The 14,837-nt window shown below is 40.7% G+C and overlaps 1 protein-coding gene across 1 annotated transcript in view; it reads right to left on the bottom strand.

Annotated features, from left to right (window-relative positions):
- Window positions 1-14,245: 14,245 nt before the first annotated feature.
- LOC118453090 (putative uncharacterized protein ENSP00000383407) overlaps window positions 14,246-14,837 on the bottom strand; it is a 34,153-nt gene continuing 33,561 nt past the window's right edge. Inside the window, exon 8 of the mRNA XM_035902210.1 lies at window positions 14,246-14,377. Within this exon, the coding sequence (XP_035758103.1) occupies window positions 14,246-14,377 (132 nt within the window). The remainder of the gene's footprint in view (window positions 14,378-14,837) is intronic.

Here is a 14,837-nt window from a genome sequence, read left to right as displayed (position 1 = left end):
CAGAGTGTCAAGTCACTGCGCCATCACAGAGTTAGGGCTGCTGTGCAAATGCTAACATGAGAAGGAATAAAGTGTGGTACACTGCATATTCACTTGCAAGGCTTCGATTTCATTTTGCTTCTAGAAGAAAATGCTATTCTTCCTTTCTCCTTGAATGCAGTTTCAAGAGGGTGAAAATCAAAATTTGGAAGGGACAGAGAGGCACAAGATGGCTTTAATTGTAATTGGTTTTAAAACTTTCTTCCTATCCGTCTAACTGATACAATAGCTGAATGATAGCCAGCAGAAACACAAAAATGTTTCATTATTGAGAATAAGTGATTAGTTTCAATCTTACATTTGATTTTCTTTTCTTAAAACTCTCTGTACCAGACCTGTGGACGTATCTTTTGCAACACTTCATTCAGGTGCTAAGGTTAATAGCAATACCTTCAAAATCAAGCAGGATGTGGGTCAGGCTAGCTCCATCAGCAGACCTGCCAAATCACACATACTGGGAATGAGACTTGAGTGGTTGATTTAGAATCACAGAATCGTAGAATTGTTCAGGTTGGAAAAGACCTTTAAGATCATCAAGTCCAACCATTAACCTAATCCTGACATCCCACCACTAAACCATGCCCCTAAGCACCACATCTACCTGTCTTTTAAATACCTCTGGGATGGGGACTCAACCACTTCCCTGGGCAGCCCATTCCAATGCTTGACAACCCCTTTGGTGAAGATATTTTTTTCTAATGTCCAATCTAAACCTCCCCTGGTGCAACTTGAGGACATTTCTTCTTGTCCTATCACTTGTTACTTGGGAGAAGAGGCCGACCCCCACCTCCCTACCCCCTCCTGTCAGGCAGTTGTAGAGGGCGATAAGGTCTCCCCTCAGCCTCTTCTCCAGGCTGGACAACCCCAGTTCCATCAGCCACTCCTCATCAGACTTGTGCTCCAGACCCCTCACCAGCTTTGTTGCTCTCCTCTGGACACGCTCCAGTGCCTCAACATCTTTCCTGTAGTGAGGGGCCCAAAACTGAACACAGTATTCGAGGTGCAGCCTTACCAGTGCCGAGTACAGGGACACGATCACTTCTCTAGTCCTGCTGGCCACACTATTTGCTCTCACGCTCACTTCCACGCCTGAACCTCACTGCAGGGGGGCCTGGCTCCTACTCTGTACATGTGTCTGGCAGGTGTAGGTGGCTACCCCAATCCATCAGCCACTTGCTCCAGTGCAGGGGTGACAGAAGGTGGGCAAGCTGCAGCCACGCAGAGCTCCCCTATAAAGAAGAGGAAGCACTTTTCCTGCTGGATTTTGGCACCGAATCCCTCACTGGGGATGACTGCCCTGCTGCACCCTGTGCTGGTCATGGTTAGTGCCCTGTTTGCCTCACTTCAGGCTCCATGGGATGCTTTGGGACAAGACTGAATGGTCATGATCGAGTAAGTTGCCCCAGGTCAGCTGAGCCCTACTAATGGGGTGGGAAACATGCTCTTAGCCCATCACCAGAATGAAGTGAACACAGTCACATGAATTTATTTAATTAAGGATTTAAGATAACATGCTTTATCTCAGGCTGTGGGCTAAAAGCACTCACAGGGACAGTCACTGTACTCAGTAGGTATATGGTAATTACTTATGTGTCAGTAACTTGTCTTTGGGGAGAGAAAGGAATGGAAAGGGGAGGCTGTCTCTGAAACTATGCTCTGTGGAAAGAGAGATGGATGCTTCACAAACACCCCACTTTTCCTCAAGAGTCCCTCCGCCAGTCTTGATCTTTTTTCATTGCATTATCAAACTCCTTCCCCTCTCACTACTCAACAAAGCATCTGAGCTTTTGACTCACTCATTACATACCACTTCTCTAGAGTATTTTTCCCCCTTTTGTTCTCACCTATCTGATTCTTTTTACTTCTTTCACACATATTATCTTGTGTGTTTTCTGTCTCCTTTGCCTTGCTTCTGCCACGGAAAATAGTTTGATGAAAAGGCAACAAAGCTTTTCATTCCAACAGCTCCATGATCTGGTAAAAATTCTACTGACCTACAGACAGCAAACTGGAGAGGAGTCTCACTCCAGGAGCAGTAAAACTCTGAAAGCTAGATATAGGCCTGTTAGTTTACAGCAAGTTATTTTTTTTTAATATATGTACAAACTGGTGAAGAGAAATGTTAATATTATACTCCTCTACTTTGGGAGGAGAAAGTTCACAAAAATCTTTGAAACATCTTTGGGTTCAAACACCCCTGTAAACCTAGATAATAATACCTAAAAGCCTAAAAAATAGCACCCTCATGTACCATGAACACACAAACTCATTAGATTAAGAAAACAGAGTTTTAAAGCCAAGGGAAGGCAGGATTAATGCTATCTGTGATACCTGAATCTCACCCCTGTGCATGTCTGTTTTATGATGCAGTTTTAATGATGCAGTTTTAACATTGACCATGTTTTCTCTACTGAATGTCTGTCACAGTCAGTGCAAAGGATGAATCTTAATGGAGGTGTCAGAGCCTGCAAATAAACTGTTTGAACTCCTGCCCTCCTGGTGCACAAGGTGGTATGTGTATTCTTGCTTGTGCAACAACTGTCTGATGTCTAAAATAACATACTATCCCCATTTTGCAAATGAAGCCTGAGGCAGACCAGTTAAGTGATTTGTCTAATATCACGCAAGAGGTCTGTAGAAGTGTGGGGAATTGAATCTGCATTATCTACATCCTTAATCACTTGGTCATAGTTCATAGAGTTAAGGAAGCTATACTGCTAAGAAGAGCTGCAATAAGGATTTATTTTGTCATTATAGTTCAGTGAAATGCTAAGAAATTGTGTTAAAACTTACTTACTTTGCAGCTGATTGTTGACCGCACATAATCATCAGGTTTTGATGTGCAGAAAATTGGAGCGAATATAGCTGCAAATTAAGTTTGGGGAGTTTGACTTCAAGGATGTCAGACTAGAAAAATCTGAATAATATCCTGCCTGTCTTAAAATGGCCACCAGGATTAACTGATTTTGCCTTTTTCCACCTGTACACGTCTTGCTGTAGGATGTGAGCTGTCATCTGTATTTATCTGAGAACAAGAACTGCCTTGTGAGCTAGCATGGCAGCTAACACACTAGTCCACTGTCCTAACCGAGGCCACACATATTGCTGTATTGCCATGCTGGTTAATTTTTAGGGGAGTTATGTGGAAGCAAGGATGATCTGCGAGGAAGGAAGTCTAGGTATTAAAACACCTACACAATCCAGAACTAAATATAGAAACCCTCAATATATCTGCAAAAGTTTCTGTCTCATTATCTTAAACTATCTGAACTCTTGATTTTCCCATTTCCCACGCACTGTCGTCATTTCTTGTGGTCTGCTATCAAACTTAAGTTGTAAGTGGAAGTGAACGAGAAGTTTCATGTCATTTAACCTAATTAATTTGGTCCTTTCACGAAAAATATTCAGCCAGATTTCTTCAAATGGATTGGAGTGTAAGCACTTCCAACAAGAATTATGTTATGTTCAAGTTTCCAATTTGCTTTGCTTATGTATTAGGGAAGGTGAACTTCTTCAATCAATTAAATGTCTACAGAAAGTCAGTCCAGACATTTCATTACCATAGGTGAATTCCTTTCAAAAGAAAAGAGAATACTCAGATACAAATCATTGTCCAGTTCTTTCTGAAAAGCCCTGGTCTTTGTCTTCTAATGATCTGCTCATATACCTGAAAGTACTTGAATAGCAGAATTAGAGGTGTGTCCACTGTGTGTCCATTGTTTCACTTCTTCCAATCTTATTTTTCAGGCCCTATTCATGTTCATTTTACCTACTTTTTTTTTTTTTTTTTCAAAGCTGGATGAAAACCCAATATTCAAATTAAATTTTCAGTTTCTAAAAACAAGTTTGAAATTATGCAACACATACCCGGCTTTTGGAGAATGTCACCACACAAGTACTTCTTTTACTGGACTTTGAAACACATCCATTATAATAATGCTGTGGCCCTGGAAATCTTAATGCCTTTCTGGCACAGAAAATCCTCGCCCTTCCATTTAAGCCATTGCTGAGCACTGATACCATGTGACTTTTCCTACAGTCCTGTGTGAGGGAGATGGAAACAGAACTAATTTCTTCTGATTTATGAAAGGCTTATTTCACAAATAGGCTTTACAGGAACACTTTAGAGCATACAAAAATGACTTACCAAAGAGAATAACTAGCTCAAGCCACGCTCACAAACCAAGGAAGCAAACATAATCAACTCCCGAGCCAGCTCAGAACTTCCAGAAAATTAATGTTCTCCAAAAGAAAAGTCCTTTGGATTAGCTAGGGAAGGGGACAAGGGATGTCAGGCATTTTTGTATGCACTGCTACCTACCACCTGTGTATTCTTGTAACTTCAGGTCAGTAAGGATCTTTGGGTCATCTTAGGTTGTGGCTTCCTTACCGAAGCCTTAACCAGAAAATCCTTACAGAATTAGTCATGTGGATAGCACTTAAATTTCAACTTCATCAGGGACACTGAAGAAATGTGAAGCTAAGCTTGCTTTTTCTCCTGAATAAAGATGAGCACACATAAAAGGTATACTGAGCTAATGCAAGCACAGTGAAGATTAAACATTTTGACTGCAAATGTGCAGCTTGTCACCAGCTCAACAAGCACAAGATCAGGCCGAAGTTTAGGTTTCAAAAGTGAATCTATGCAGAAATAAAACTACATTACTTTGTGTAAAGATATAAATTGCACTTTAAAAGTCACAGTCTTGGATAGGCAGATGCCAACTCTTCACTGGTCAAAACATTCCTGCCAGCAGCAGGAGCTAATGGCACTGCTCAAGCAGAGTAATGTATACTTTTTTCTGCTTTGTATAGTGTACGGGAAGAAATGATAACTTTCTTTTTTTTTTAATACAGAAAACAAGAAGAAAAATGTGAATTCTAAAATACTGGGCTGACAGCAGAACCACAGAAGGATAATATTATCAGAGCATAGGTATATAAAGCAGCAGACAAACAATACAATCTATTTATTTTGGTATGCAAAAGTGCCTCATTTTAGCAATTATAAAGGATGCTAACAGGACGTCATCCTTTCATCAGACAGTTTCTTATCAACAATGCACTTAGTTTAATTATATTTTGACTCTTAATCATGTTTCATGAAGTAGGCAGCATTCCTTTTTTTCTATTAAGAATTCATATGCCATTTACTAAGAATAAGTAAACGAAATGCACAATTTTCCCTGCACTTTCAACAATTATATTCCCCTTCATACTGCATTCATCACAGTAATCCAAAATAACCTTTCATTTCTCTCTAGCTGTAGCTCTGCAGCACCTAACAGCTATGTCAGAAACAAACCCATGAAATCTGCTGAGATGAATTGAAATGTTCTTCTGCAGTTACCTGTAACCATATTAAAGATGTTGTGGTATTTTAAAATATCCTTCACTGCAAATAAATTCACTTAATTATCATTCTGCCTTATATATACAAGCAAGTACTAGCAATCCAACTTAACTAACAGTCCAGCAATGTTTGGAGGGAAAAGTTGGGAATTATTAAGCTTTTTAATAAAGACAGGAATACGAGCCTCTAAGATGAATGGAAAATGTGACATAATTCCCTATATAGCTATGAAAATTCCAGTAAGGTATTAAAAATATAAAATAGGACAAGAGTTACCATAGTGAAGAGCAGCGGCATCAGATTTTTCATATTTTTTAAAACCTGCTTTGAGACTGCATGATCAAAGTCACCACAGATGAAGACACTAAATTTCTAAATTTTTGACATTATTATGCAGGAAGTAGTAAAAATCACTGTAGGATGCAGAATGGCAGTGGCAGATATTTGCTATCATCACAGTGCAATGGTGCAGCTATAGCAAGGCTGGATGCCCTCCCAGGCTCCTCTCTTCCAAGCACGTAGCTTGAGAGATGAAGCCTTGCGCTTTAAGAGGTGATTTTCTCTCTTTTTGTATTTGGCTGAAGCAAGCCATACAATATTTACCAAGTTCCTGATGTAATAGTTTCTTAAATAAAGCTCCCTGTGACAGGAAACAAAGTAAGGCTGTACAGACACTAAAGCATTAGAAAAAATGAGTGCTCTTAAGTTCACTAGCATTTGTATCTTTTTGGCTGAGTCAGTATTTTGCTTGGTGTTTCCAGGAAAAGTAAACACTGAAAATTCAGTCACGGATCGTGACTTTTCCCCAGTTTTGAAATCAAAGTCATTCAAATTTCACCAGCGTTTGACTACAACAGACATGTATAAATATATCTCAATCCCAACCCCTTCACAAGGTTTAAAATTCAAAATAAGCTTTCACAAGGTTCTGGGATGGGGTTTTAACCAGGAAATAGTGTGTGCCTTTGAATTTAACCATGTGTTAGGTTTAGTTGTAGCCCTGTTCCTTTTCGTCTGTCAGGTCATGCACCTTCATAGACTGCAGTCTGGGGAGCATGGGGGCATTTCTACCTATCATCTCTTTACCCTGCAAGAGTGGTACTGAATACATCGGGCGAAGGGCTGAGCTGGTGGACTGATGGGGAGAGCAGGGTAACAGGTGAAATTAGCTAGATGTTATAAAAAGCAACAGGAAACCTGTCAGGGGGCTTGTAAATGAAGATATGATAAGATGAAAGAGAAGCAGCTGGGGACAGTTTCATATCTTAGAAAACAAATCCTGTTTTCATGTCTCAGCCACAGCTTATCACCTGAACACCCATCATCATGGTCTTGACTGCTTTGTTTACTGCCACCCTTTCAGCTGCTCTTCATCTCTTCCCTGGGCAAAGACTTTCGGCCTCAGCTTGGGTACAGCTGAGCAGGGCTGCCTAACACCAGTAGAAAATGGATTTATACTTGTTGAGGATCTGGCTTGCTGCCTTGTCACTGAAATAAGAACGAGTAAGAGCTACAGCTTTTAAAAGGACCCCTTAGTACTGACACTGAAGCAGCTAGAGTGACCAGAGCAGTTAAAAGTTGGTGTCTCAGAAAAGCAATTTGGCGATTTTCAGGCATTCTTCTTTAGTGCTATATTTGTGTCAAATTAAGATTCAAAATGTAATTGAGAAAGCTCTTCTAGGGCATGTTCAGGTGTCTCTCAACAGAAAGACATTAGCTGAAGAAAGAAAAGAGACACAGAAAACAGTCCAATTGCTTAAGAAAATTGAGCAGCCAGAAAGTCCATTAAAGCCCACAGCATTCTAGTGCACAGGAGAAAACGCTGGCTGAAATGAAGTAGAAATCTTCCTGTAACCATTCTCTGGACTGTGCAAATGGTCCAATGCAGCTTTCATCTTTGAAGCACATTTTGCTAAGGAAGAGCACACTCCGTCCTGTTTGTTCATTGCTAGCTGTCCATACTCTTCCTCCCCACTCCACTAATCTGGAGATCAATGATCAGTCACTGGTATCACAAGGGATCTAATAACCTGTGTAAATCTCAAGGCAATATACAGCACCTCTCTGAGAACCAAGATGATCAGGAGCAGCAGAGGCAGTAGAGAGTGCAGGGTAAGAGCAATCATGGCAAGCAAGCAAGGCTGTTATGGGCAATCAGAAACCAGAACCTATTAAGTAGAATATTTCAGGAAAAGTTAGGACAAGAAAATGTCCAAAAACGGAGCTAAGAAGAAGACTGTTTCTTCAACAAACAAATGAGTGTCAAACTAGACAGGTCTACTAAGGGTTGAAGGGAGATGCTGAGAAATGCCTTGTCAGTCAAGAAAGCAAGTCAGAACAGGAGGAAAGCAAAAAGCCACAAGGTCACTGAAATGGCAGAGAATCATGGTCATAATAGCAGGGCTACAGTAAGCATGATAAGACCATAAGACATTCCTGAGAGGAATACAGAGAGGATGAACACAAGCATTGGCATACAGTCATTTGCAGTTTTCCCAAACTTACTGTTCATTCCACCACAATGTAATGCATTTATATTGGACAGAAGCCAATGTTTTGAAGCGTTCTACTCTCCTCTTAACCTGAAAATGGGAGAGAAAAGATAACTTGCTCTGCAGCACCCTTAGATTTTTTCATCCTTGCCAAAATCCTAGGTCTTCTCTAGTCTTGGGAAATGACCCTTATCTTTTCATTCTCACTGAATACCAAACACAGGTTGCAACAGATAAATATTCTTATGGTATCAGTGACTAAATTCTTCTTCTGTCACACCTAACCATGTGTCCTGGTTTCAGTTGGGATAAAGTTAATTTTCTTCCTGGTAGCTGACACAGTGCTGTATTTTGGACTTAATATGAGAAGAATGTTGGTAACACCCTGATGTTTTAGTTGTTGCTGAGCAGGGCTTACACCAGTCAAGGAATTTTTCAGCTTCCCCTGCTCTGCCAGGTGCACAAGAAGCTGGGAGGGGGCACAGCCAGGACAGCTGACCCCAACTGGTCAAAGGGCTACTCCAGACCATAGGATGTCATGCTCATGGGGGAGTTCGTCAGGGAGAGAGTGATCGCTGCTTGGGACGGACTGGGCATCGGTCAATGGGTGGTGAGCAATTGCATTATGCATCACTTGTTTGGTATATTCTGTATATACTCTTACTATCAATATTGATTTTCCTCTGCTGTTTCATTAAACTGTCTTTATCTCAACCCATGGGTTTTACTTTTTTTTTTTCCCGTTTCTCTCCCCCATTCCACTGGGGAATTGGGAGCGAGCAAGCGGCTGCGTGGTGTTCAGCTGCCTGCCAGGTTAAACCACAACACCATGCTTCTAAGATATTGCAAGAAGAGAAACCCATTTCCAGTAGCTCTCTGCTGATTTGTCTCTAACAGGAGATGTTGTCTCCTCTCCCTTTCCTGTAAAGGATGCCTATGTCGTCCTACAAACACAGCTTCCATATTGCACAGCTATTGGGAGAGTGGATAGGTCAGCCAGTGAAGTAGCACCTTAAAGTATTGAGGAAGAGGAGAAAGGGACTCATCAGCTTTTCTCTCTCTGTGTCAGGCTGTCCAAGACAGTCTGGGATCCCTTTTGTGAAGAGGACTCCTCAGTTGTAACCCCACTATGTGCTCCGCTCTGTGCCTCTTTCAGGGCCAGTCAAGCCTGTCAAACTCCTGTACTTTCCAAGCTTCTGACTCTAGGTTTTCCATGCCTTACACGAGGTTGCAAAAGTCTTATGCAATTGCACATTGAGAAAAAGAAACAGAAGGCTGAAATGGCTTGTATAAAAGTCATATGGACATGGCACTTCTAAGTATACTACTTTGTTAGGGTAGTGAAGATCTTACAAATAGCAGAAGGGCAGCTTCTAATAACCACAACTGAAAAAAAAAAAAAAGAGAGAAAAAAAGTCTGAGGCAGACAGCTGCACTATTTTCTGTAGGACTAAACTTGAGGAATAAAAAGAAGTATGAAAACAAATAACCTTTCACATTAAGGTCAAGTGCTTGTTAAAGTGGTGTCTGGACAGTCTTTTCACCCATCCTCTGCCTGATTTTCAGCTGATTCATAGCATTACAAACACCAGCTGGGATCACTCATTTCTCTCCCCAGTATACTTTGTGGTAATATGAAAATATGCAGCATAGTAGTTCCTTTACCTGGGCATATTTTCTTCTTTTTTTGCTGAAGTATTCAGTATTTTTTTAAACATATTCTTCAACTTTGTAAGGAAGAACTATTTACAAATTACACCTCCGTAGGAAGAATATCAGTAACAATAATTTCACATGGCAATCTTGACACACCAAAAAAAGCAATGTTCTGTGTTGCCCCTAGCAAAATTTTCACCAACCACTAATTATATTGTAAACAGCTGAACAATGCAGAAAAAAAAATTACCTACGTCTAAGTTAACTTTGCACAAAATTGCTAACGGTGGCACGGTGGCTATAAAATGGTAGCGCAGCACACTCAGTTCTGTATTTAATTAAAGGACAGAAATACAGACTTCTAAAATGTTTTCATAATACATGAAGGTGGGTGGAATGGGTGAGATCTGACTTGTCTCCAGTGTCCCTGTGCCAGAGGCAGTCGGCTAACACAGGTGTTTGTTCTGAGCTGAACTGGGGGAGGCTGAAGGAAGAGTAGCTGGAGGAGTTTGGTGAGCCTGTTGTAGCTGAAGTTGGGTGTTGCTTCTTCAGTCTGTTCTCACGGTTCTTGTTTAGGTGACCAGCCTGGATGATCTCTGTCAGCCTTTTTATTGTTTTAGGTGAAACAATGGCAATATGAAGCATCATAAGGGTGTAAAGTGCTGATGATGAAGAAAGAAAGAGGAAGAAAGGAGTCAGGGGAAGAAATTGGAGGAAGGGAATTAGGATCACTCATAGTTTGTCTCTCTAAACAGCAATCTATCATGAAGAGATACAGGTCTAGGTCTGCTTCCTTGTGATTACGGGAGAGCACTACTTAATTTACTATCTGCAATACAAGCTTTAATTAAGGCTAGGCTCAATCAGCTTTGCGTATGTTGCTGAGATGAGTCTGGATAATATGTGTCCAACCTACATATTTGTCTGTTCCCCAAACCAGATTAGCCACAGTTTGCTGATGGAATAGCAGAGTCTTGGATCTTAGTCTTGCATCTACCAGTTGTACCTGTTTATTTCAGCCCAGGGCATACCAACTAGCATTTCAGTAGCATATCTCAGGCTATCTCCTCCACATCCTGCTGCAGCAAAGGCAACAGAGTAGTAGCCAAGTCAAGATCAGCCAAGAAAATGAAATGATACTTTATTCATAGAATGAGAAAGAGTATTATAGAATATATTGGTTTTACTCTAGTAAGTAAATCAACATCAGAAAAAACACCTGCATCATCCCCAATGTCTGATCCCCTCATAGCAAAACTGCCACTGTTGGCTTGCTTGATTCTTAAAAAGCAAAACTGAAAATCCAGTCTTTGTAATCTTCAATTGAGCCAGTTGGTAGAATGCAAATGCAAACAATGAGATGTCTTGCCATTGCTTGTAATTTAAATCTAAACACACTAAGCCCACAGAGATACATTAAAGTCAGGGAGCCCATCAGGAAAGCAGATGGCAAAATAAACAATAATGCAGAAAAAAAAAAAGCACTAAACTTCTTGCTGGCACTTAATAGTAACATGGGTAGGACAAATCTCATCAGGGTAGAGAATGTTAGCAGCCTGTTTGTGACAAAATGAAATAAAATTATTTGAATTGACACTTAGATGCTCTCATAAATCTGACCGACACATCTATTATTACTATTTTGCCCTGGGACTTCAGACTTAGCTTGGGATGCTGAAAGTTGCTTTCATTAGGAGCAGGCATATGATGGAGCCCAGCATCCCTGACACAATTTGGTTTCTACAGAGAGTCCTGTTTACTGGCAGACAGGACAACTCACCTGACAGAGCATCGTCTTTGTTCACAGCTCCCAGCATATTTCTGCCAACGCTCTGCCCCAAAGGTTTGTCTCCAGGGGGTCTCCTTGGGAGTTTGCAATGCCGAGGCTGTCCAGGGTTTCACTGCTGCACCTTTCTCAGCTTTTTGTAGGGGTAGCTTGCTTTCTCTCACTTCTAATTACAGTTCTATCAGTCAGAGCTTTAGCCTTTCTGTTTTCTATGTCAGTCGTAAGAAAATCTTCTGGGCTACATTCAGCTAAATAAATTCCATGTTTCAGGTACTGCCAGTTGTTATGTCAGCTACTGCGTCATTGAAAAGAAACTGAACAACTACCTCCATGTATTCAGAAATATGGTTGCCATATTGACCCACACAGCTATGCGTGTGTACCTTTCCTAATGATATATGAGCACCCGTTAGAGAAAATGCTGTGTTCAGCATGAGACTTTCTGATCTAAGGTTATGGCTGCTCAGGTCTCCACTTGAACACTCAGCTGGCAGGTTTCAGCGGGTATCTTGCCTCCTGTGGTTTGGATGCCCGTTCCTGGGGGCTGGCCTTACTGCACAGTAAGAACCAGCTCTGTTCCTGCACTAAAGGGAAAAGAACTTCTTCCCTGCTATATTTCAGTCAACCAGTCACCCTCCATGTGCTTACCACTATGTGGTGTGCCAGAAGACCTGCTGTGCCCAATGAGGAGAGGGAGAAAAGCCTCATTGCTGTGCCCATGTTTTGCATATCTTGCCAACTAAGGTTTTTCTTGGTTTTGTTTTTCCTAGTTTTAAATAGCCCTTTAAAAAAGGCCAGCAATTCAAATAGAAAAGCCTCCTCCAGATAGCTATCCAGAAAGATAATTTCAGACCAAGATTAAATTCTCCTTTGTATCTGTCCCTAAGAACTTCTTGCTGCCACAAAGGTAATTGCAAAAATAGGCTCCACCAGCTCAGCTGATCCAAGAAGGCAGAAACATCAATGCCTCTTCAGCCTCTGGTATTTGTCTAAATAACTCGTGTCCTTTACTAGTATTGCAGTGACCTCTAGGGGCCTGATCCAAGCCCACTGGCTTTGTTGGCCCTTACTGACTTACCCCAGACTTCCAGAAAGTTTTCCAAGCCTGGAAGGATGAGTATTTAATGTACAGATGAAAAAAACCCAGTGCGTCTGATGAGAAACAGAATAGCCTAAAGCCTTCCACCTCAATGCTGCTGATGTCTGCATGGTTAAAAATGAACTACCTAGGGCTATATGAACCCCTGGTGTTAGCCTGAACAGTGTATTTGCATCCATTTACCTGAAATCTAAATTTGGTTTATTGCATTTCATAACCACATGGAAGATGACAGCACCTCTTTAATGCTGAATCAGAGCAAAAATTTTCCACTGTTTATGCATATCAGCACAAAAGAAACCACTTCCACTTACCCAGGAGTACTGTAGATCCATGTCAGTTAGGGAATATGTAAGATGTGGCTGATGAGAAGAGCAAGTACAGTTTTCCCATTCTTCTATTTTTGAAATCAAGAAGTCACAAGGACAGAGCTGGTTATCAGGAAATGGCTTCCAGTCACTCCACAGGTGAAATTCGGTTTCTGAATGGATTGAAATAGTTCCTATGTTATTAAGTCTGGAAGTGTATGAGCGGCCCAGAGATGCAGAAACAAAATCTGCCCTAGTCTCAGTCTCTTCTTTTCTCCTCACGTTGTCTTTCCAGGTCTTCTTTTCCTGAGGTTTTGTCAGTTTCATGCAAGACGTTAGTGCTTCTTCATCCTCTTCAGAGAGATAAGCATCTTCCAATGTATCTTCAAAATGCAAATACTTCTGTTACAATATGTTGCAATTCATAGAGAAAATAGCACACTTTTTTTCTTAAGTGCTGTCTGTTGCATTCTATATAATGAAAAAGCCAAGGACTCCATAAAAAACAAATAATAATGATAATGAGGAAGATGGAAAGGATTTTGTACTGGGTCAGACACCTGAGCCAAAAGTAAGATTTATTCTCCATTTGGTAAATTTCTCTTGTTTCCTCAAAAGCCCAGAAAATTGTACTGGTTCTGCACTGAACATGATAATTTGCTAATTAAATGTCATATTGTTGCATAGTTGCTGAGAGCGTGAGTTTAGCTTAAATACTGGAAAAGTTCAAAAAGCTTTTCTGGATAATTCCTCTCCCACCCCTTCCCGGTACGTACATTGTAGTTACAAAGTAGTTGCTGGATCTAGATATCCTCATATGTTTCAGCCCAAGCAATGATTTGGCTGGAGCAGTAGTTCATCAGATAGCTTAAACTCATTTTGCTAGCATTGGTTTAAAAATAATCATATACACAAATGTATTGTGCAACAAATGCATGCACTGTTAAATTAATGTTGTCAAAACAAGTTCAGATGAAGAACTGCTGCACAGTCAGATCAGTGATCTATCGGAGACTTGAGAAAATAACCTGAGCTCAGCACCAATTTAGAATTCCCATGTCTTATGGCCCTAGGCAATCGGGTATGATGAGAGGCCAACTTGCTCATCGTACCGCAGACCTTCCTGCACTCCCAGCTGCCACTGACTCATGGATTAACACTGAAAGTTATCTCTGCATTTGTGAGTTTTGCCTTTCTGCTCTGAAACGTGATACAAAATTAGGAACTACTCTAAAAACAAGTTGTCCCCAGCATGGAGGCCCCACTGTTATACAACTCTATTTAGCTAAAATCCCCACTTGCAAGATATAATGTTACAAAACTCAAGCTAGTGTGACAGGAAACAGGTTTTCACACTATGAGGAAGTCGGCGCTAAAGTGGTATCACAGTAACATCTCAGTTGGGGTTTGAAAATCGTGGGTGGTGAATGACAGACCAGGACAGGATTGTTTACAGTTATGTTCAATACAGTGTCATTTGCCAAATGTTGGAAAGAATGCTGATATGATGCTTTACTTACTGAGGGGGAGCAAAACATGTTTGACATCCTCCAAGCTTTGTGGACTTGTTTTTTTGGTTCGGACCAATTTCTGCAATCGTTTTAATGTTCCCGTGGACTCTGTTTTATCATCTGGTTCTGTACCCTGGCAAAAACCCAAAGATGTTAAAAATATTCAAACCCTACAAATAAAAAGGTAAGGGTAACATGGTGCTTATTTTGAGAATTGCGAAGTCTCAGGTTCGAAGAATTTATCATCTACACAGTGCTTTAAAAGTTAGGCACTTCCTTGATTGGGACCAACAAATACAAAAAAGGAAAAAGGTAAGTCACAAGAGGCATCAAAATCAGATCTGTGTTCATATCGCTGTTTACATATTACTTTTCTTTAATACCCCAGTATTATTTAATACTTAATTCCAGATTAGTTCCAGAAAACAGTTTAATATATGCATCCACTACATTATCCAGAAGCATTTTAGGTATGCACAGAAACCCCAGATGGGGCAAGCTACTGCATTCAAATGTGTATGGGAGTGCGTTCTGAAATACAGATGTCTTCCTTTATTCAAGGCCTCGTTTCCTTTCCTAGCTTAAATGACAAT

The sequence above is a fragment of the Egretta garzetta genome, unplaced genomic scaffold (genome assembly GCF_000687185.1).
Source record: "Egretta garzetta isolate BGI_Z169 unplaced genomic scaffold, ASM68718v1 scaffold289, whole genome shotgun sequence".
Taxonomy (NCBI): Eukaryota; Metazoa; Chordata; class Aves; order Pelecaniformes; family Ardeidae; genus Egretta; species Egretta garzetta.
Note: the sequence above shows the minus strand (reverse complement) of the source record. Positions and strands in the feature narration are given on the sequence as shown.